Genomic DNA, 21,472 nt, shown 5'->3' with positions numbered 1-21,472 from the left:
GTAACTATTATTTATTATTTACAAATGATAAATATCAATCAAAATTATAAAATTAAATACAAGTAAATGAATAACAATAGCAATTGTATATTTTTTTCCTTTTTACTGTTTGTACTTTTTTGAGTCATTTATCATTAACGATTTAATAATAATAATAACAGTTGTTTTTTTTTTTATGTTCTTACCCTGTAATTTTTATAGTAATGTATTATTATTAATATTATTATTTATAAATAATAGTATAATTATAATACAAAGCAAATTAATAATAATAATAATACCTGTTGTATTTAATGAACTTTTTACTGTTTGTCCTTTTTTAAAAAATAGAAATGTAGTATCAGTAGTTTAATAATAATAGTAATAACATTATTATTAATATAACATTATTCTTAGTATAATAGTAGTAGTAGTAGTAATATTGTGCTTTAAGTTAAAGGGAAAAGATAAAGTTTAGAATTTTAAAACGGTTATTAATGGTTATTTTCTAGCCATTGCTGGTGATTTTAATGTTTTGTGAATACTCAGCCACAACATTTCTTCATGTTCATCCTGATTTCTAACTCTCCATGTTTCCCATCTCGGCTCTTCCAGGATTGAGGGGTTTGATAAATCTGGGGAACACGTGCTTTATGAACTGCATCGTTCAGGCTCTCACACACACTCCGCTGCTGAGAGACTTCTTCCTGTCCGACCGACACAAGTGTGAGATGCAGTCCAACTCCTGCCTGGTGTGTGAAATGTCTCAGCTCTTTCAGGAGGTGAGCGCTCAACACACACTCTCTCACACACACACACACACTCTCTCACACACACACACACACACTCTCTCACACACACACACACACACACACACACACACACACTCTCTCTCACTCTCACACACACACCTACTCACTCACACATACTCACATTTGTGGTTTACGGGGACTCTCCATAGGCGTAATGGTTTTTATACTGTGCAAACTGTATTTTCTATCGCCCTACACCTAAACCTGCCCCTTACAGGAAACTACTGGCAATTTTTGAATTTCATAAAACACCGTTTTTTTGTTTTTTTTAAGCCTTTTGTTTTACGGGGACACAGGAAGTGCCCTCATAAACCATGTTTACGTTGTAGTACCCATGCCATTATACACACTTGTGTCCTCATAAACCATGTATTCCAGTACGCTCACACACACACGCACACACACACTCACACTCTCACACACGCACACTCACACTCTCACACACGCACACACACACTTTCTCACACGCACACACACACACACACACACTTTCTCACACACACAAACACACGCTCTCACACACACAAACACACACTCTCACACACGCGCACACACACACACACTTTCTCTCACACACACACACACACTCTCACACACACACTTACACACACACACAGCTGAAAGTGTCACCAAGCATGAGGGTGTTTTACAGCGGAGAATTAAAATCTCATGAACAACCTTCCTCTCTTTCAGTTCATTTCTGTAAACATGACCGTAACAATATTTAATATGTAACATGTGGAGAGAGCATTTTCTGCGCTGAACGTCGCAATGAGTTTAACAACACACATCATATTTCATGTCTGGACCGGAGCAAGCGTGTTTCAAGTTTGTGAACATGTTTCATATTATCTTGTGCTCCAAACATGAACCAGCACCGTGTATGTGCACATTTCACATCGTCTTCAAATAAAAGATGCACAAGGGCACTGATACAGCGGTACGTCTGATCATGAACACAATGACACGACAGATTATTGACACACAGCAAACAAAGATATAGACCAAAAAAACAACGACAATTCAAAAAGTAACTGCCTTTATTCTTTCTGTTTTTAGATGTATTTTAATATTCATATGTGACCCTGGAGCACAAAAGCAGTCATAAGTAGCACAGGTATATCTGTAGTAATGGCCAACAATACATTGTATGGCTCATTTTTGTAAATGTCCTACTGTAAATATATCAAAACTTAATTTTTGATTAGTAATATGCATTGCTAAGAACTTCATTTGAACAACTTTAAAGGAGATTTTCTCAATATTTAGATTTTTTTGCTCCCTCAGATTCCAGATTTTCAAACAGTTGTATCTCAGCCAAATATTGTCCTATCATAACAAACCATACATCAATGGAAAGATTATTAAAAATAAGCTTATTTATAAGGTGTGACAGACCAGTGCAGAAACGGGGGTTTCATGACGCTTTAAACCTTCCTCTCATGCATGTCATCCTCCTCTCTTTGGTCTGTCCTGTAGTTCTACTCGGGTCACCGCTCTCCTCACATTCCCTTCCGGCTGCTGCACCTGGTCTGGACTCACGCCCGACACCTCGCTGGCTACGAGCAGCAGGACGCTCACGAGTTCCTCATCGCTGCTCTGGATGTGCTTCACAGACACTGCAAAGGTACTGCAGCCAATCAGACGCCACTGCTTCAGTGGAGCAGCCAATCAGAGGACAGCTGTGTTAAGTTGAATGTGGGATTTTCCTACTTGATTGTGCAACATTTAGTGTAAATATTAAATTAAGTATTATTAAAAAATAATCATAATAATAATATATGTTATTAATAAAAACAGTAAATGCAAAATAAAGTAATACAAATTATTTAATTTAATAATAAATGGTGACGAGTAAACGATTCAAAGTAAATAAAAATAATATACAAATAATAATACGTCTCAACAGACAGTACTTAAGATGTAGCAAGCAAACTGCATATTACTCTTTTTTTTTTTATTTTTTGTTGTTGTAATTTATAAATTATAAATTCTGGAATGAATAAACAAGTTACTAATAAAATTGTGGCAAACTATAAATATAAAGTAAATAAAACAATTATTGTTCATAAATTAATAAAAGATGATAAATGATTAAAATAATAATTTCTAAATGATACTAAATGGACAAATTCATTGCTGGTATTCTATAGGTGTAAGATCTTTCATTTACCATGTTTTACACAGCTGCAGTTTGTTTCTGTATATCTATTTTCACTGAGTGTTTAGTCTTCGTTTTGTAATTCATTCACCATGTTAGTGTGCTGCATCTCTGCGAAAAGCAGTTTTCTGCCAGGTTTCAGAGTTGGAAGGCCGTCTTCAAAATCTGTTGCACTTTATCCAGTAGGAAGCCGCAAATATCATCTTTCCGAATTGAGTGAAACGCAGCATCAGAAACAGAATTAGCTTTATTGCCAGGTATGTTTGCACATACGAGGAATTTGTTTTAGTGACAGAAGCTCCACAGTGTGACAGAATAACAGCAACAGGACACAGATAATAAAATAATAAATAATGTACAAATATACAAAAATGGACAATGTGCCAAATAGCAGAAACACAATATACAAAATAGACAATACATTATGCACAGGTATGTTAGGTGCAAATTTGAAATGTAATGAATATGTGTAAAATAAATAGTATGATAGTATGATGTGTTTCATGTTTATTGTTAAGAGTTGAAGTGTTCATGAGATGGATTGGCTGAGGGAAGAAACTGTTCCTGTGTCAGGCAATCCATCTCCTGAACATAGCATTAGCTAGTTAATCATATTAGTCCCACCTAGCTAGTTTTGAGATGTAAAGGGTGGTACGGAGCAGGAGAGGTAATGAAGGAAGGCTGCGTGACGCGTGTTAATAGTGACAGCTGTATTCCAGAGCTCATCTGCTGTGGGAAAGCAGGACGAGCCGGAACAGAATGAGATTGCAGATTGAGATTGATCTGTTAAAGAGGAAGTGTGTGGATTCTGAGCCACATCGTCTTCCATTGGCTGGACAAACACAAAGCCCTGCCCCACACGCACGCGCACACACAAACATACACGCGCGCACACACACACATATATCACCCTCAGTGATTTGATTCTGGAGCTGGGTCTGGTAAAGAGGACTTGCAGCGCTGTAATAGCATGTCAGCAGTTCTCATGCAAGAGCTTTTCATTCATAGAGTCATCGATCTGTAGTAGGGCTGGGCGGTATATCGAGTTTGTACGATATATTCTTTATAAGCAATACGATACGAGGCAATACCGTTTATATTTATATACAGTACAGTAGTTTGAAAACGAGCTCATCTGAAAATACAGTGGAGGACACAAGCTGAGCTACTGTGGAAAAAGTGCATAATACAATTTGTTCTAAACGCGTGACAAACTTTATATGAAGGGCTTAAAAAAAAAAAACCTCGTAAGTTATACACTGAACAAAATTATAAACGCAACACTTTTGTTTTTGCCCCCATTTTTCATGAGCTGAACTCAAAGATCTAAGACTTGTTCTATGTACACAGAAGGTTAATCATGCTGTCTAATCAGCATCTTGATATGCCACACCTGTGAGGTGGATGGATTACCTCGGCGAAGAAGTGCTCACTAACACAGATTTAGACAGATTTGTGAACAATATTTGAGAGAAATAGGCCTTTTGTGTACATAGAAAAAGTCTTAGATCTTTGAGTTCAGCTCATGAAAAATGGGGGCAAAAACAAGTGTTGCGTTTATAATTTTGTTCAGTGTAGAAGCCTATAGTTTAGTTTTCAGTTTAAAGCGGCTCTGACTGAAAGGCTGCGTGTGCCGTTGATAGACTCGCGCTGTTTAATGTGTTTGAGATGTGCTGGTTTCCTTAATGCATAACTTACATTTCACAGGTATATTCTCCATCTGTAAATGTTAGGAAGCCATGGAAATATTTCCATTTTGCTGTCAGAAGTGCATGAGCTTTTGCTTTGCGATTCTCCGCTAAACTTCACCGACTTCATTCAGAACGAGCGCCGCCGCACGCATGCGCTCCAAACAGACAGAGTGCAATGTAACCGGAGCGCAATAACTCTGACTAAAATATACATTTTGCTGAAATATTTAAATAGTTGGACAATAAATAATACAAGTGAGTATTTGTATGATAGCCCTAACTGTAAGCGACTGTAATGGGGTAATCAAAACAGCCTTTTACTCAATTAGTCTGTGCTTTTATTTTCATTTTTAGTTTAGTAAATTTAACTTCTGCTTTAGAAGCATTATTTTTGTTTTTAGATTGCAATGTTAGCTTTTTTAACAATATATGGTTACATTCACTTTATTTGTTTAATCCAAATACAAAAGAAAATACCGAGATATATACCGCAAATCAGCCAAAAAATACAGAGAGATGAATTTTTGCACCTATCGCCCAGCCCTACTCTGTAGGATGAAACAATTCCTGTGAAAAGCCTTAAACATTGACGGTGTGCATGTCCTGACGCAGTGAATGCAGAGTCAGGGTCAGAGAGTGGGAGAATCAGACGCTCTGGAGAGGAAGTGAGGGGGAGATGGACCTCAGTCTTCCTCCTGCAGTGTGAAAGTGAAGGGAGGGGTGTTTCTGCAGCAAACCGAGTGCTGCCTTCTAATCAGACCTTCTCTTTCCCTCTCTGTCTGTGTGTGTGTGTTCACATGCTGCTTCCATGTCCACTAAGAAGATGACAATGGGAAAAAAGCCAACAACCCAAACCACTGCAACTGCATCATTGACCAAATCTTCACAGGAGGCCTGCAGTCTGACGTCACCTGCCAAGTCTGCCAGTAAGAGCCGACGCAGAGCCGATCTCCGTATCAGTCGCTCATGCATCTGTTCTTGCTTAAATAGATGCATTGAGTTGAATGTGTTGATGTGTTATTCTGCTAGTTTGTTTGTGAATAAGGTATTTTTTTAAAGGGACAGTTCTCCCAAAAATAAGAAATTCTGTCATTTCACATTTTATCTGTGCTTTTTGCAAACGCACACACACATATATGAAAAATATTTAATTTTGCACAGTATTTAAATATTTAATTTATTAGAATTTTTATCAGTATTTTTTTTTTTTTTTGCACAAACGAAATAAATAAAAATATGATCTAATTAAGTATTTTACACGGTTTAAATATTTAATTTATTAGAATTTTTCTGAGTACTTTTTTTGCCCAAAAATATTGCGAAACTATTTAATTAGAAAATTTAATATTTTTGTGTCATGTTTGAATATAAAAAAAAAAAAAAGAAAAATCCAATTTAACGAGTAATTTGTTTGCACACAAATATAATAAAAAACATTTGTCCATTTAAATATTTTACACAGTTTAAATATGTAATTTATTCAAATTTTTATCAGTACTTTTTTCGCAGAAAATATTGGCTAAAATATTTAATTTGAAAATAGGTACATGTAAAAAAATTTAAAATTTAATTAATTTTTTATCAGTATTTTTTGGTATTGTATAAATTATGTATACAATCAGCATTTAAATTTGAGGTCCACATGTTAATTTTAGTAGGCAGCATAGTTATCCTTCCTACTTTTTTGAAACGGCAATCAAATCTGTGTTGCCTTAAAATGCTCCCTACGTAGGCAGCGCACTAGGTTTTGGAACGGAGCCGGTGTCTGTGTCCTGTGTTCTATATGTAACCCAGTTTGAATTCCACTTAAATACCCAGGAGTTTTCAGATCCTGTGTGAAATGCACAGGTTGATGCTCCTCAGCGCCACCCGGTGTTTAACAGAGGTACTGCACTCCGCCCATTCAGGTCCTGCTGCGTCTATCAAGTGCAGGTTTAATGACTTCCACCTAATTAGAGTTATTTTCAGGCTGTGCAGTACAAGAACTGACAAGCAGACAGAAGCGCTGCTCTTTTTGCTGATTATTTGTGAGCACAAAAGCAGTCATAAGTAACAGGTTTATTTGTAACAATAGCCAACAATACATTGTAGGGGTCAAAATTATCCTTTTTTTTTTTAAATGCCAAAAATCAGGATGTTAAGTAAACATTGTTAAATTAAGAGATTTTGTACATTTCCTACTGTAAATATCAACTTCATTTTTGATTAGTAATATGCATTGCTAAGAACTTCATTTGAACAATTTTAAAGGAGATTTTCTCAATATTTAGATTTTTTTGCTCCCTCAGATTCCAGATTTTCTAATAGTTGTATCTCAGACAAATATTGTCCTATCATAACAAACCATACATCAATGGAAAGATTATCAGCTTTCAGATGATGTATACATCTCAATTTAAAAAAATTGACCCTTATGACTGGTTTTGTGCTCCAGGGTCACATTTGGTGTTTTCTCGTCCGCAGTGGGGTTTCCACAACAATAGACCCATTCTGGGACATCAGCCTGGATCTGCCGGGGTCATCCACCCCGTTCTGGCCGCTCAGCCCGGGCAGCGACGGCAGTGTGGTGAACGGAGACGGTCACCCGAGCGGAGCCACCACGCTCACAGACTGCTTACGCAGGTACAGACGCACCTGCACGCACCGGACGGCCGTGTCTGCGATCGCCACTGACTCACGCTTCTGCATTGCAGGTTCACTCGACCCGAACACTTAGGAAGTAGCGCCAAGATCAAATGCAGCGGTTGCCATAGTTACCAGGAGTCCACCAAGCAGCTGACTATGAAGAGGCTTCCTATCGTGGCGTGTTTCCACCTCAAAGTGAGTTTGCATGCATTACAGTCTGTTTTACACGTCAAACTGCATCGTATATGAGCCACTTTGATGTAAGGATACAAGATATATCAACTAAAAGTCAATATTATTGATCATTTAAATTATATCTGATAAAATTGATTATCATTTTTATATACTGAGCAATATATTTATAATTGTGCATGCTTATTTCTCCTGTTTTCTTATGTTTAGATAATCTTGGCATGCTAATAGATTTAATACCACTGTTAAATGTAGTTTTTAGCATATATAAAAATGAATGGCTATTTTAATACTGCACATTGCTTTGAATCCAGAATTCACTGTTAATTATTATTTTCACAAATGTAATTACAGAAGTTTGATAATAATGGCAAATATTATAACTACTGTTATTAATATTATTAAAATAATATTTAATATTTATTAATGTAAATGTATTAATATTAAATATTATTAAAATAATATTTATTACTATAAATGTATTACATTATAAATGTACAGAAATATCACAATTCTATAATACTGTGTACTATGTAAAAAAAAAAATTATACACAGTAATTAGTTTTATTTCATAATTCACTTTTCAAAATTTCCTTTTTATTATTATTATTATTACTGTAATATTTTATTTTTGTTTTATTCACACTAGGATATGATTTTAATATTTCTATACATTTAATTATCATTTTAATATTATTAAATGTTGCCAAAAATATATATATTTTTTAAAGTATTAAAATGAGAATTGTTTAGCAATATTAAAATTCTGTGCTACTGTATAATATTCAAAATACAATTACTCAGTAACTGGTTTTGATACCACAATTCACTTTTCACAAATTTATTTTAGATAATTTATTTTAATTATTATTACTGTATTAATATCTTGTTTTATACACATTAGTATAAAATTTTAATAATTCTACATATCTATTTCTAATGAAATATTAATGTTGGTATTAAATGTAGAGTGTTTAGAAATATTATAATTCTGTAACTCTGTAATTGGTTTGGATGGCAGACTTCAGTTTTCACAAATTTATTTTAGGTTTTTATTATTTGTATTATTATCATTGCTACTACTACTGTAAAAACATTATTTTGTTATTTGTTGTTTTACCCAGAATAGTATGGAACGTCAATTTCAATATACATTTCTTGTTTGATTTTGATTTTATTATTAATAATAATAATTGTAGCGCAACTTTTAAAGCCATTGCTTCTGATCTGGTGTTACATGATAAATAAACATAAATATATTTATTATTATTATACATTTATTGGTATTGGCCATAACATTAGCATAATTATCAGCTATTAGGTGGTTATCATCAGACAGTGTGTTTATATTGGTGCATCTGTACTTTGAAACGGTAGTCTGGCCAAGATCTGCCAAAACATAGAATATTTTTCAAAGATTGGAAACTGAGTGTTGATCAGACGCAACAGAAGGTCTGTGGGCGACCCGTGCGCTTCCTTCTGTTTCTGTGTTTCTTTACACTCACGGCTCTGTGTGTTTGATTGCTCCGGTTTCTCCTGTCCAGCGGTTCGAGCATTCGGCGAAGCTCCGGCGGAAGATCACCACCTATGTGTCCTTTCCTCTAGAGCTGGACATGACGCCCTTCATGGCCTCCAGGTACGAGCTCCAGTGTAAATAAATGATGATAACAATTCCCCACCGTTGGTATTACTGTTTCATATTTTAATTATCATTAAAACCGTATTCGATTTCCGCGATTTGAACAACTCTGGATAAATGACTACTGTGCAGCATAAAGCAGGTGCACACAGAGTGGTTATGTTTTGTGTGAAAACATGGTGGAAAAGCTGGGAGGTTTTAAAAGAGTGCTAAGGGAGTTATTCAAATTAATTCATTATATGAATGTACCTGAAGGTTCTGACTGTCTTCAGAAAGATTCGATGGCATTTTTTCATCATCTTCACTCCATATGATGCCTAATAAAGTAGTGTTTTAATCGCAACGCTGGAGGTTACGGGAAACCGCTGTAATTCTGCTGCTCCAGAAGCGCCACCTGCTGGTAGGGCTGGGCGATATGGCCAAAAATTCACATCTTGGTATTTTTTGGCCGAATTGCGATACACGGTATATATCTCGGTGTATATATGTATTTTAAAAAAATCTGTATTTAATATATATTTAATTTCACATACCGCCCAATATGGTCTAACAAAATAATACATATTACAGGCTATGAAAACAAAGTGAATGTTACATGTGTAAGCCTATATATTATGTGCAAAAAAGGGTTAAAATCACATTTCATTCTAATGTAACATTGCAATCTAAAAAAAACTAAGTTAATCAATAAACTAAAAATTAAAAAGACTAAAAGCACAAAATGCATTTACTTGCAGGGTTAAAATTCTACATCACATTTACTTACTTTACTTACTTTTGTCATTTAGCAGACGCTTTTGTCCAAAGCGACTTACAAATAAGAAAAAGTAACTAAAACTAAAAAGTTACAACTCTATAAATACTATCTACCCACATATTTAAGAAAATAAAGAAATTAAATAAAATTAACACATGCATATAACAACAACATTTCAATAATAAACATATCAATGAAAAAATTAAATAAAAAGCTACTACTATCCCTTGCCGGTGTCCCTGCCCGGTGGAGTCGCACGGTAGAGTCGATGGTCTTTACACTCTTTACTTTTTTACTTTTGTCATTTAGCAGACGCTTTTGTCCAAAGCGACTTACAAATAAGACACATTTATTGTCTACACATTTAAACAATTCAGATAAACTATGTAGAATTATTTATGGAGCAGATAAAATACATCATTTATTAATCGATTATCATTTTGACACTTTTCTTTACTTAAAGGTTGAAATGTGAGCTTACGGAAGCGTATTGCATTCACTTGAGGAAAAAAAATCTACTCTGTTTTTCTGAATTAACGACTTAATTATCTCGTAATTCTGAGATAATTAAGTCGTTAATTCAGAAAAACAGAGTAGATTTTTTTTCCTCAAGTGAATGCAATACGCTTCCGTATGAGCTTGACGATTTTATGAAACTTTTTTTTTTTTTTTTTAAAGCTTTATTTGAACATGCTATTAAATAAATTATTCCCAGTCATGTTGTCATTTAAAATCCGGACATCATTGGTAATGTTATTGTTTTAAGTCTTTATAAGTATTTCTATTTATTGTTTGTTGATTTTAAATCTAAAACTTGGTGAAATGATTCATGTGTCGGTACTTTTTGAACATTTCCAGGACATTTTAAGAATACTGTGATTAATACTGATAACTAGGGCTACAAAACAATTATTAAAAGTACTGACACACAAATCATTTCACCAAGTTTTGTCTTTAAATTGACTTTGTGTGTATAAACACATTGTTTTGCAGCCCTGCTGATAACTGTGATGATTTGGCTCACTGTGATCGTGATAAGACATGTTCTAGCTCCCTGTCAGTGCAGACAGTAAGATAATGTCCTGTTTGTCTCCCAGTAAAGAGAGCCGGATGAACGGACAGTACCAGCAGCCCGTCGACTCGCTGAACAACGATAACAAGTGAGTGAGCGTCTGCTGCGTTCAGTGTGATCAGGTGTGGAGATGGGTCCTGTGACGCGTCTCTGTGTGTCTGCTGCAGGTATTCTCTGTTCGCGGTGGTCAATCATCAGGGCACGCTGGAGAGCGGTCATTACACCACGTTCATCCGCCAGCACAAGGACCAGTGGTTTAAATGTGATGATGCTATTATCACTAAAGCCAGCATTAAAGATGTTCTGGACAGCGAGGGGTCAGTCTCACACACACGCACTCACACACACACACACACACACTCTCACACACACACACACACACACACACACACACACTCTCACACTCACTCACTTACTCACACACACTCACACACACACTCACTCACACACACACACACACTCACTCACTCACTCACTCACACACACACACACACACACTCACACTCTCTCGCACTCGCACTCACACACACACTCGCTCACACACACACACACTCACTCACTCACTCACTCACTCACTCACACACACACACTCACTCACTCACTCACTCACTCACTCACTCACTCACACACACACACACACTCACTCACTCACTCACTCACACTCACACACACACACACACACACACACACTCACACTCACACACACACTCTCTCTCTCACTCACTCACTCACTCACTCACTCACACACACTCACTCACACTCTCACACACTCTCACACTCACACTCACACTCACACTCTCACACTCACTCACACACTCTCTCACACTCTCTCACACTCTCTCACACTCTCTCACACTCTCTCACACTCTCTCACACTCTCACACACTCACACTCACACTCACACACTCACACACACACACTCACACTCACACTCTCACACTCACTCACACACTCTCTCACACTCTCACACACTCTCACACACACACTCACTCTCACACTCTCACACTCACTCACACACTCTCTCACACTCTCACACACTCTCACACACTCTCACACACTCTCACACACTCTCACACACTCTCACACACTCACACTCACACTCAGACACACTCACACACACTCACACCAAAACCAGGGACACTTGCGATTTAAAAGATTTATAAATACTGATTTCATTATTATTATTATTTACAGTAGTAGTACTATATTTTACAATAGTGCAGTACTTTTGCTTTACACACATTAGCAAACAACTATTTTTATTTCTTAAAAAATATAGATTCTTATAATAGTACTGATGATGATAACACAATAGATGTTGTTGCTGTTGCTTATATAATAAATACAAATTAAAAATGATAAAATAATACAAATTAATATTGTGATAAATATAGATTTGTTTTTTGCCAAAATTCACTTTTCACAAATTTCTTGAACATAATTATTCTTATTATTATTACTGCTAGTACTACTGTATTAATATTTTACTGTTGTTGTTTTACACACATTAGTAATTAATTAATATTTCTATAAATTTCTCATTTAATATCATAATAATAGCATTATTATTGTTAAATAAGAAATGTGTAGAAATTACTCTGTACAAAATTGCACAGATTAGTTGATTAGTTTTGATGTGTGTACCTACTGTACTAGAATTATTTATTATTTACTGTAAAATCTTGTTCTTTAAAGTGAGCTTGTGCTTGCCATATAATAATTCTTTCCTGCTTGGTTTATTATTATGTATTTAATACAGCAGCGTTCATAATTTACATTATAGGGTGTAATATATATATACATATAATAAGTTAAATATAATTTACTGACTTAAGTGTTTAAATACGTTTTGCGGCCTTTGGGCTGATTTTAGCATAAAAGCAGGTTTTTTAATATAAAAGCCTTTTTTTTTCTAGAAATGACAGGAAATACTCTGTAACAGGGTTATTATAGTGAACTAAAAATAAAAAATTGAGCTTTAAAAAATAAAAGCTAATAATAAAAAATAACTTATTTCAGCTGTTTGCCAGGGCAACATTTTTATTTAGTTTGTCCTGATGTGCCAAAATAACTAAAGCAGAAATTAAATTTGTATTTTATTTGATTAAATATAATTTTTATTGAGTTAAAAAAATGTACTTGAAATAAAATAAACGTTAATTGAAATAAAAACAAATTAAAATAACTTTATTTATGACCCTGCAGCACAAAAGCAGTCATTAGTAACAGGTATATTTGTAGCAATAGCCAACAATACATTGTATGGATCAAAATTATACATTTTTCTTTTATGACAAAAATCATTAGGATATTAAGATCATGTTCCATGAAGATATTTAGTAAATGTCCTACTGTAAATATATCAACTTAATTTTTGATTAGTAATATGCATTGCTAAGAACTTCATTTGAACAACTTTAAAGGAGATTTTCTCAATATTTAGATTTTTTCGCTCCCTCAGATTCCAGATTTTCTAATAGTTGTATCTCAGCCAAATATTGTCCTATCATAACAAACCATACATCAATGGAAAGCTTGCTTATTCAGCTTTCAGATGATGCATAAATCTCAATTTCATTAAATTGACTGGTTTTGTGGTCCATGGTCACATTTATAAAAATACTTTGATTAAAAATGTATAAAATCTATGACTATATAACCATATAGTTACTAAAATTAAAATAAAAACTAAAAATATAAAAGTACAAATTATATTAAAATACCTCTCCTTTGTAAAAGGTGTTTTTTTTTTTTTTTTTTTTTTTTTTTTTTACTGTTTCTAAAAAAAGAAAAAACGTGTTTTTCTGTTTTGCAGGTACTTGTTATTTTACCATAAGCAGTTCCTTGAATATGAATAATGGCGACGCAGGAGTGGCCGAGTCAAAGCTGTGAAGAGAGGATCATATGAGTGACGGCCAGCCTGACACCTGCTCATCCCACCAGAGCTGGCAGCAACAGAAGCCTTCTCTCTAAAGAAATCAAAACAACAACATGTAATTAAAAAAAAAATGACACAGCTAAACCAATCTGCACTGAGCACGGAGCATACTTGACCGAACGCGGAGGAGCTGATGGAGGAACCTCACTACAGACACAGACTGACATCTCAGCACTCACATTTCACTCTGTTGCGTTTCTCCCAGAGCCAATCGCAAACATTCACGCCTGTCGCGCTTTCTCATCCTCCTCCGATGATTTTCCGAGAAGTATATGAGGGAAAATATTCCTTTTTTATTTCTTCGTATGCATTATCGATGTACTGAATGCAACAGAATGGTGTTATTGACTTCAGCGTAAACCTATATCGTCGTTCGCCGCTTGAGTTTGGAAATCCTGTCCTCGTCCAGCACTTTTGATTTGTTTTTTCATTCACTGCCCTCGTCGTCTTTTTCTTTAGGCTGGAAATGTCTCTCGCACATGCAAATCTATATATAAATCTATTTTTATAAGTCATTGCTTTCTGTTTCCGTGTCCTATACCCTCATCACGTGCTTCGGAGTGAATGGAAAGAAGGTGTTTGTGCTTCGTCGCATCTTTAGTCTTTGGTTTGGGTTGCCGGTCCGGTCGTGTTTCAGATGCATTGTGAATGAAGACGTTTTCCTTTTGTGTGATGCCTGTGTGTTGGTGGTGTTAGTGTGTGTGTGTGTGTGTGTGTGTGTACTGAATCAGTACTCAAACTTGGCATGCTGTTTAAACTGGATGCTGAAAGACTTTGGGGAGGATTTTATAAATGTTAATTATGTATCTATGTATAGTATGTATGTATGTAATGTATGTAAAAGAAATCAATGGAAAAAAAAATGAAGAAAAAGCGCTGTGTCGTGTGATTGGTTCAGCGTTCGTTTCTCTGAAGTCTTTCTGTTTGAGCCAGTTTTTATCTTTTTTAGCGTTTTTCTCTCTTAATTTCTTTTCGTGGTTCTCTGAATCCTTTGTTCTGGTTTTTAACATTCTCTGCATTCAGCGTCTCTTATACTCGTTTTTAGGCCATCTTTATTTCTGATGAAAAAACATCAGATGAAACTCAAAGCGAGACGCTACAGGCAAAACCATTGCTTTTCATCCAGATTTTGGGCTCTTTTGCTTCCATAACATGTCTTCTGGCAGAAAAGTGAGGAAAAAAATCCAAAATACTAATTTTTAGTGTTTATTGCAGTTTATATATTTGCATCTGTAGATTTCAGTATCAATCCTCGTCTTTAAAGGCTTCGGCAGCACATTATTCCTGTGAAGGCTTTTACGGAGCGGTTTGTTCATATAACATTCACCTGCTTTTATACAACATTTCATTCCTAAAAACATGGTGAAAATGTATTTGTGTTTGTCTATTAACAGTATTTTCTGATTTATGGAGTGATAAAAAGAAAAATTTAAAATACTCTCTATAAAACTTAATATATCAACAAAATCAAACCACGGTTTACAATCTGGCTTTCTGTTATATATATATATATACACACACACACAGTTCCCTCCAAAAGTATTGGAGAAGTAAAGACAGAATTGCTCTGTTGGCTGTGGAGTCAAGACATTTACAAATATGATTAAAAGATGAATATGAGACAACACTACAGAATGTCACATTTTATTATTAGCCGTTTCAACACATATATGTTTTACCAAATAAAAAGAACAGCACTTTTAGAGTTCATCCCTCTATCTGATGAGAGCATAAGTATTGGAGCAGTTGCCTCACAGGTCTTTCTAAGTGATCAGCTGTGTCCTGTTGCATTAATTCTTCAGATATTAAAAGCAGGGAATGTGTCGTATCAGTTATATCCATTACTTCTCTATTCTGAATCATGCATTCGATGATGACACACACAAACCAGGATGAAGACGGGGGAGCTGACTTTGAGAGAAAAACAAGCAATTTGGATGCTAAAAGAAAAGAGGAAGTCAATTAGAGCTCTAGCAAAAACAAAGGGCATGGAGAAATCAAGAGTTTGGAAACCACCAACAACGACCTGATCGACTGAGAAAACAACAGTAGTTGATGACAGACAAATCATAAAAGCTGAGAAAATGAACCCTAAAAGACGTGTCTGTAAAATCACCAACAACTTCCAGAAAGCTGGGGTGATGCTCTGACAATCTACTGTCCTCAGGAGACTTTGACACAGAATTACAGATGCTACACAGCAAGATGCAAACCTCTGACCAGCACCAAACATAGAAAGGCAAGATTAGAGTTTGCAAAAAAGCACAAAGGTGAGCCAGAAGAGTTTTGGAACTGTGTTTATGGACCGATGAGACAAAGATGAACCTTTATCTAAGTGATGGGAAAGAAAAAATGTGGAGAAAAAAAGGGAACTGCAATGATCCCAAGCATACAGCCTCATCTGTAAAGCATGGTGGAGGTGGTGTCATGGCATGGGCATGCATGGCTGTCTCTGGAACAGGCCCTCTCAACTTTACTGATGACTTAATGTATGATGACAGTAGCAGAATTACTTTGGAAGGGTGCAAAACCATCTTGCCTACCAATATTCAAGAAAATGCCACCAGATTCATTGGGAAGTGCTTCATATTGCATCAGGACAATGACCCAAAACACCCTGCCAGTTCAGTCAAGGAGTTTATAAGAGCAAAGAAATGGAAAGTCTTAGATTGCCCAAGTCAATCTCCAGATTTAAATCTGATTGAACATGAATTTCAGCAGCTGAAGAGGAGAGTAAAGGCAGAAACTCCCCAAAACAAGCAACAATTGGAATTGTCTGCATTAAAGGCTGAGAAAAGTATTTCAAAGGATGAGAGCAAGAGTCTGGTGATGTCTATGGGTCACAGACTCACTGCTGTGATTGTGTGCAAGGGATCTGCAACTAAATAATAGCTTTTAATCTTTTATATCTGCCTTATGTTCAACTGTCCCAATACTTATGCTCACATCAATGAGTGGGATGAACTCTAAAAGTGCTGTTCTTTTTATTTGGTAAAACATGTATGTGTTGAAACGGCTAATAATAAAATGTGACATTCTGTAGTTTTGTCTCATATTCATATTTTAATCATATTTGCAAATGTCTTGACTCCACAGCCAACAGAGCAATATATAGGCCTATAGTATGGTTTTATATGTGAGTATGGTCATATATATATATATATATATATATATTATTCCCTTGTAGTGTCTTATCTTAAACTTTAAAACAGAAGATTCTCGCAGATAAATCTTAATTTTTGTCCATTTAAAAATGGTTTATTACGAACCTTTCAAGATACATTGAACTCCAGTGTTGTTAAATTATGATATTTTTCTAAACCACAAAGTCATGTTTAGTAGCTGAATGGCTGAAATGCTATATAATATACATCGATACCTATATATCTGTTATAGATCAGTGTATATTCCTCTTAATTCTCAAGTGAGTTCCACCAATCAGAGAAGTCACAGTTACCGTGGAAACCAGAACGTGCAGATCTGCTCAATATTGACCAGTGAGTGACTTGAAGTTTTAGATCACTTTTATTTACTGTCTTTTTTGTCTTTATTTTACAGGAGAGCGAAGCAGCAACAAATTTCAAATGTTACTAGACCTTTATAGTTAACTTCATATTGTACCTTCATTGCTAATTCCAGTATGTAGTTTTATTTTTTATATTTATTCATGTGTGTCTCTGTGTGTTGTGTATATATATAAACGCACACACAATATAATTATTAATTTTATGAAGTTGAATGAGAGGTACTTTCAGAGTCAAGAGGCCTTCAAAGTGTGTTGTGCTCTCTATAAAATACAGCATTTATTAAAACTAAGCTGAAGTCATTTTTCCATAGGAATTGTTGAGGAGTGACACGCGGTCCAGTTATATGTGCCGTCTGTTCACATGCTGGTCTGAGTCGGTGAGCAGATGATCCTGAGCGCTCGGCTCTTATCGCTGTGCATCTGGAGCGGGTGAGAGAGCGTGTCTGTGTGCTCGGAGAAGCAGTAGATGCAGGTTTCTGTGGCCCTCGGCCGCTCCTGAGTCACACTGCCCTCCTGAGACACTTCATCCACCCGAGCCACCAGAGAATCTGCAATAAACACTTTCAATATTCACAATCTGAGACCGCAAAACTAAACCAAGAAAACATCATTTGAACCAAGAAATATTGTAAAAATAAAACAATGTTAATTTAATATAGGCCTATGACAAATGATATTTAAATGTTTGAACATCATTCTAAATGCTGTAGAGTACAGAAGTAGGCTACTGTCCATATATATTTGTATTATAATAATAATGCATACACAAAAATAATTAGTTAAATTTAGGTTAGATGAAAGTTTTGAACATGTTCAATGTTTTAAGTATGTAGAACTATAAGTAATATGTTCAAAAATGTCAAAATAATCAAAATTTTTAACTAAATATTTGTGTAATAATAATGTTATGACAAAAATAAATCAATAATATCACTTTGAATTATTTTATTTGTTATTACCTCTTTATTTTGTCAAAACATTTGCCCCTATATATACATATGTGTGTATATATATATGAGTTATATTTATAAAGTTATGTATTTACATACACACACACTATAAAATCATAGTGTATGTATATATTATATATTAACACTGCCATAATATGAAATGATAGATAAATGAAACAAACGGTAAACCAAAAGCATTCAATGTTATTGGAGAAATGTTGAATATGTTTTGCGATCCCTCATAGTGTATCTGAGTATGAATGACCTTCGGAGGATTGTCCGTGTTTGTTGGGCTGTTGTTTCTTGGTGTCCAGCTGTTGCTGGTGTTTGGCTCTCTTGAGCAGCAGCAGGACCGCAGCGGTCAGCGTGAACATCAGCACTATGATGCAGAGGCCTAGCAGCGAGTAGAGCAGCGCCTCCGAGTACAGCGCCGATCCGGACACCGAGCGCCCGTTGCCGGGGACCAGCTGCACTTCAGGTCTCTGCGTCACGAACACCGCTCCTGTGTCTGGATCACAGCCAACAGAAAGGTGTAGATATACATGCAAGTCATTTTTATTTGTAGAACAGACACTTTTTAAAAAAAAATTCCATCCCATACAAAAATGAACCATGGTTACTAAAGCATAGTAACCACAAAATGACTGTTTTTTCTGCACTAACCATAGTTAAAGCACAGTATTTGTAGTAGTACAACTGTGTTTATGCCAATTGTAATCAATAGCCTACACCATGGATAGGCTATTATTGTACTATAATAAAACCATGGTTCATTTCTAATTATTAGACTGCATAGGCAGGTGGTAGTATTTTAATTTAATTGCCCTGGTGGTGGTTGAGGAGAGACCCCCCACATGATTGTAAAGCGCTTTGGGTGTACAGCAATACACAATAAAGCGCTATATAAATGCATCATTCATTCATTCATTCATTCATTAATGAAGCTTGTTACCACCATGGACTGCATTTGTAAAAAAAAACTGTATTTGTAACTTTTTATCTCACCATTCTGACTTTTCCGTTTCACAGTTCAATAGCTCTGCATCTATATCTCACAATTCAGCCTTTATCTTGTAATTATGACTTTCCCCCTCAGAATGCCAAGGAAAAAGGTCAAAATTGTAATATGTAGATGCAGAATTCTTAAAAAAGTCTTAATTGCAGATGTAAGCTCAGAATTTTGAAGAAAAAGAAAAGTCAGAATTTCTATTTTAACCCTACACTAAACTTAAGCTTCCATAGTACTCATAATGTCACTTTGTGCATTCAAAAGCTAAAATGTGAAGTATGATTGTTGTGAGATGTGTTTAGGGTCATGTGACTCATTGATGCAGATGCTTGACTCACTCCTGCATGCGTCTGCGCAGGCCTCCGGGTGACTGCCACACAGCTCGGAGCACTTCAGACACTTCTTCAGCAGCGTGTCGTAGAACTGACCGGACACGGCTTTACATTTCCAGGACTCTGCCACACAACATCACAGTCCTTCATCAGGCCATGCCCTGGACACAGGTGAGCTGAAGACGGCGGTGTAACTTACCACAGTATTGAGAGCAGCGTTTGCGAATCTCATAGTCGTGACAGCTCATGCTGCAGGACACACACCCCCGCAGCAGACTGTCCATGAACTGACCCTCCGGACAGCTCTGTGCCATCGCTCAAGCCCCGACAAACACCTGCACAGCCCATACACACACTGAGTACTACCTTCTTGATTTGAAATGAGACTCACAGATTAAATCAATGGACTAAAGCTGAATAAACACTTCTGCTTTTAATGGAACAGATCGTTTTAAAGGCTAGTTTAATATTTCAGCATTACATCCCTGGTTATTGTCAGGTAACTGTTCACTGAACTGACACACACAGAGGAAGCAAAGCGAGAAATATTATCCTCAAAATGACTTTCTCGAAAATCATTTCTCGTGTTCATGACTGATCATCCACCACACAAAGAAGATGATCGTAAGATGACTCATTCACAGAAGTTAGGTAGATATAGATGGGCATTTACAGCTAAAGCTAAAGTTTATATGCATTCCATATATCTGTTTATTATACATGAATATATTTCACACAACATGGGTTATACTTGTTTTACTTCAAACTAGAATAATTTGTCATTTAATTGGTCATTTATTTGATTTTACATTATACACACACACACACACACATTATATTTATATAAATATATATATATTAGTGCTGTCAAATGATTAGTTGTAATTAATCGCATCCAAAATAAAAGTTTTTGTTTACCGAATATATGTGTGTGTACTGTATATATTTATTATGTATATATAAACATAACATATTTTTCTTAAATATATACATGTATGTATGTGTGTGTGTTTATATATACATAATGAATATACATAGTACACACATATTCTGTAAAAAAAACATATTTTGGATGTGATTAATCACGATTAATCATTTGACAGCACTAATATATATATAAAAAAGCATTGAACCTTCATCTACTGTAATTATTAACTCAATTATTATTGAGTTATGTTGTTTAAAAATATTTTTTTAAAAATCATGTAAAATGTTTGGATTGTAATTAACGGTCAGCTGATTTTATTATTGCATTAATTAAGTTTTGCATTAAACTAACTTGTAGATTTCCGGATTATTGTTTCAAATCAGCTTCATAAGTGTCGTGGATGTGTGTAAATCTGAAGCACGTGCAGCACTTACCTCGAGTGAGAATGGAGACATGAGGGGTCTGAAGTTTAGCTTTCTGTGAGCGTGGGACTATTTGTACCAGCAGATGATTTGAATAAAACCACACTGAGCCCCTGGAGACCACACTGCTGCAACTGCTTTTACTACAGTACACACACATCACATTTATGAAGATCTTTGATTATTTAATATATAGTTTGTTATACAAATAAATCTGAGAACATGGAAACCCAAAATGTTTTGGAACTGAAACATAAATAAATTATATATATATATATATATGTGTGTGTGTGTGTGTGTGTGTGTGTGTCTGTCTGTGTGTGTGTGTGTGTGCATGTTTATGTGGTTTATGAGGACACAAATGTGTATAATGACATGGGTATGACAGAGGTATTACAATATGAAGGTGGTTTATGAGGACACTGCCTATGTCCCCGT

At 35.4% G+C, this 21,472-nt stretch overlaps 2 protein-coding genes across 2 annotated transcripts in view; one reads left to right on the top strand and one right to left on the bottom strand.

The window, feature by feature from the left end:
- The window catches only part of LOC306852707 (ubiquitin carboxyl-terminal hydrolase 22), a 46,141-nt gene extending 31,357 nt beyond the window's left edge, over nt 1-14,784 (top strand). Inside the window, exons 5-13 of the mRNA XM_079389765.1 lie at nt 595-761; nt 2,271-2,418; nt 5,467-5,569; nt 7,107-7,265; nt 7,337-7,463; nt 9,006-9,097; nt 10,955-11,017; nt 11,097-11,246; nt 13,745-14,784. Of these exons, the coding sequence (XP_079245891.1) occupies nt 595-761; nt 2,271-2,418; nt 5,467-5,569; nt 7,107-7,265; nt 7,337-7,463; nt 9,006-9,097; nt 10,955-11,017; nt 11,097-11,246; nt 13,745-13,787 (1,052 nt within the window). The 3' untranslated portion in view covers nt 13,788-14,784. The remainder of the gene's footprint in view (nt 1-594; nt 762-2,270; nt 2,419-5,466; nt 5,570-7,106; nt 7,266-7,336; nt 7,464-9,005; nt 9,098-10,954; nt 11,018-11,096; nt 11,247-13,744) is intronic.
- A 2,966-nt stretch (nt 14,785-17,750) lies between these two features.
- LOC306852292 (tumor necrosis factor receptor superfamily member 13B-like) lies at nt 17,751-19,998 on the bottom strand (the record flags this gene model as incomplete). Its single annotated transcript, XM_079389005.1, has 4 exons — nt 17,751-17,941; nt 18,609-18,851; nt 19,691-19,807; nt 19,884-19,998. 4 exons carry the CDS (start codon nt 19,996-19,998, stop codon nt 17,751-17,753), a joined length of 666 nt encoding a protein of 221 aa, XP_079245131.1.
- Between the last annotated feature and the right edge of the window lie 1,474 nt (nt 19,999-21,472).

The sequence above is a fragment of the Barbus barbus genome (assembly GCF_936440315.1).
Source record: "Barbus barbus genome assembly, chromosome: 32".
Classification (NCBI taxonomy): domain Eukaryota; kingdom Metazoa; phylum Chordata; class Actinopteri; order Cypriniformes; family Cyprinidae; genus Barbus; species Barbus barbus.
The sequence above is the reverse complement of the archived record's forward strand: the minus strand, read 5'-3'. Positions and strand labels throughout refer to the sequence as shown.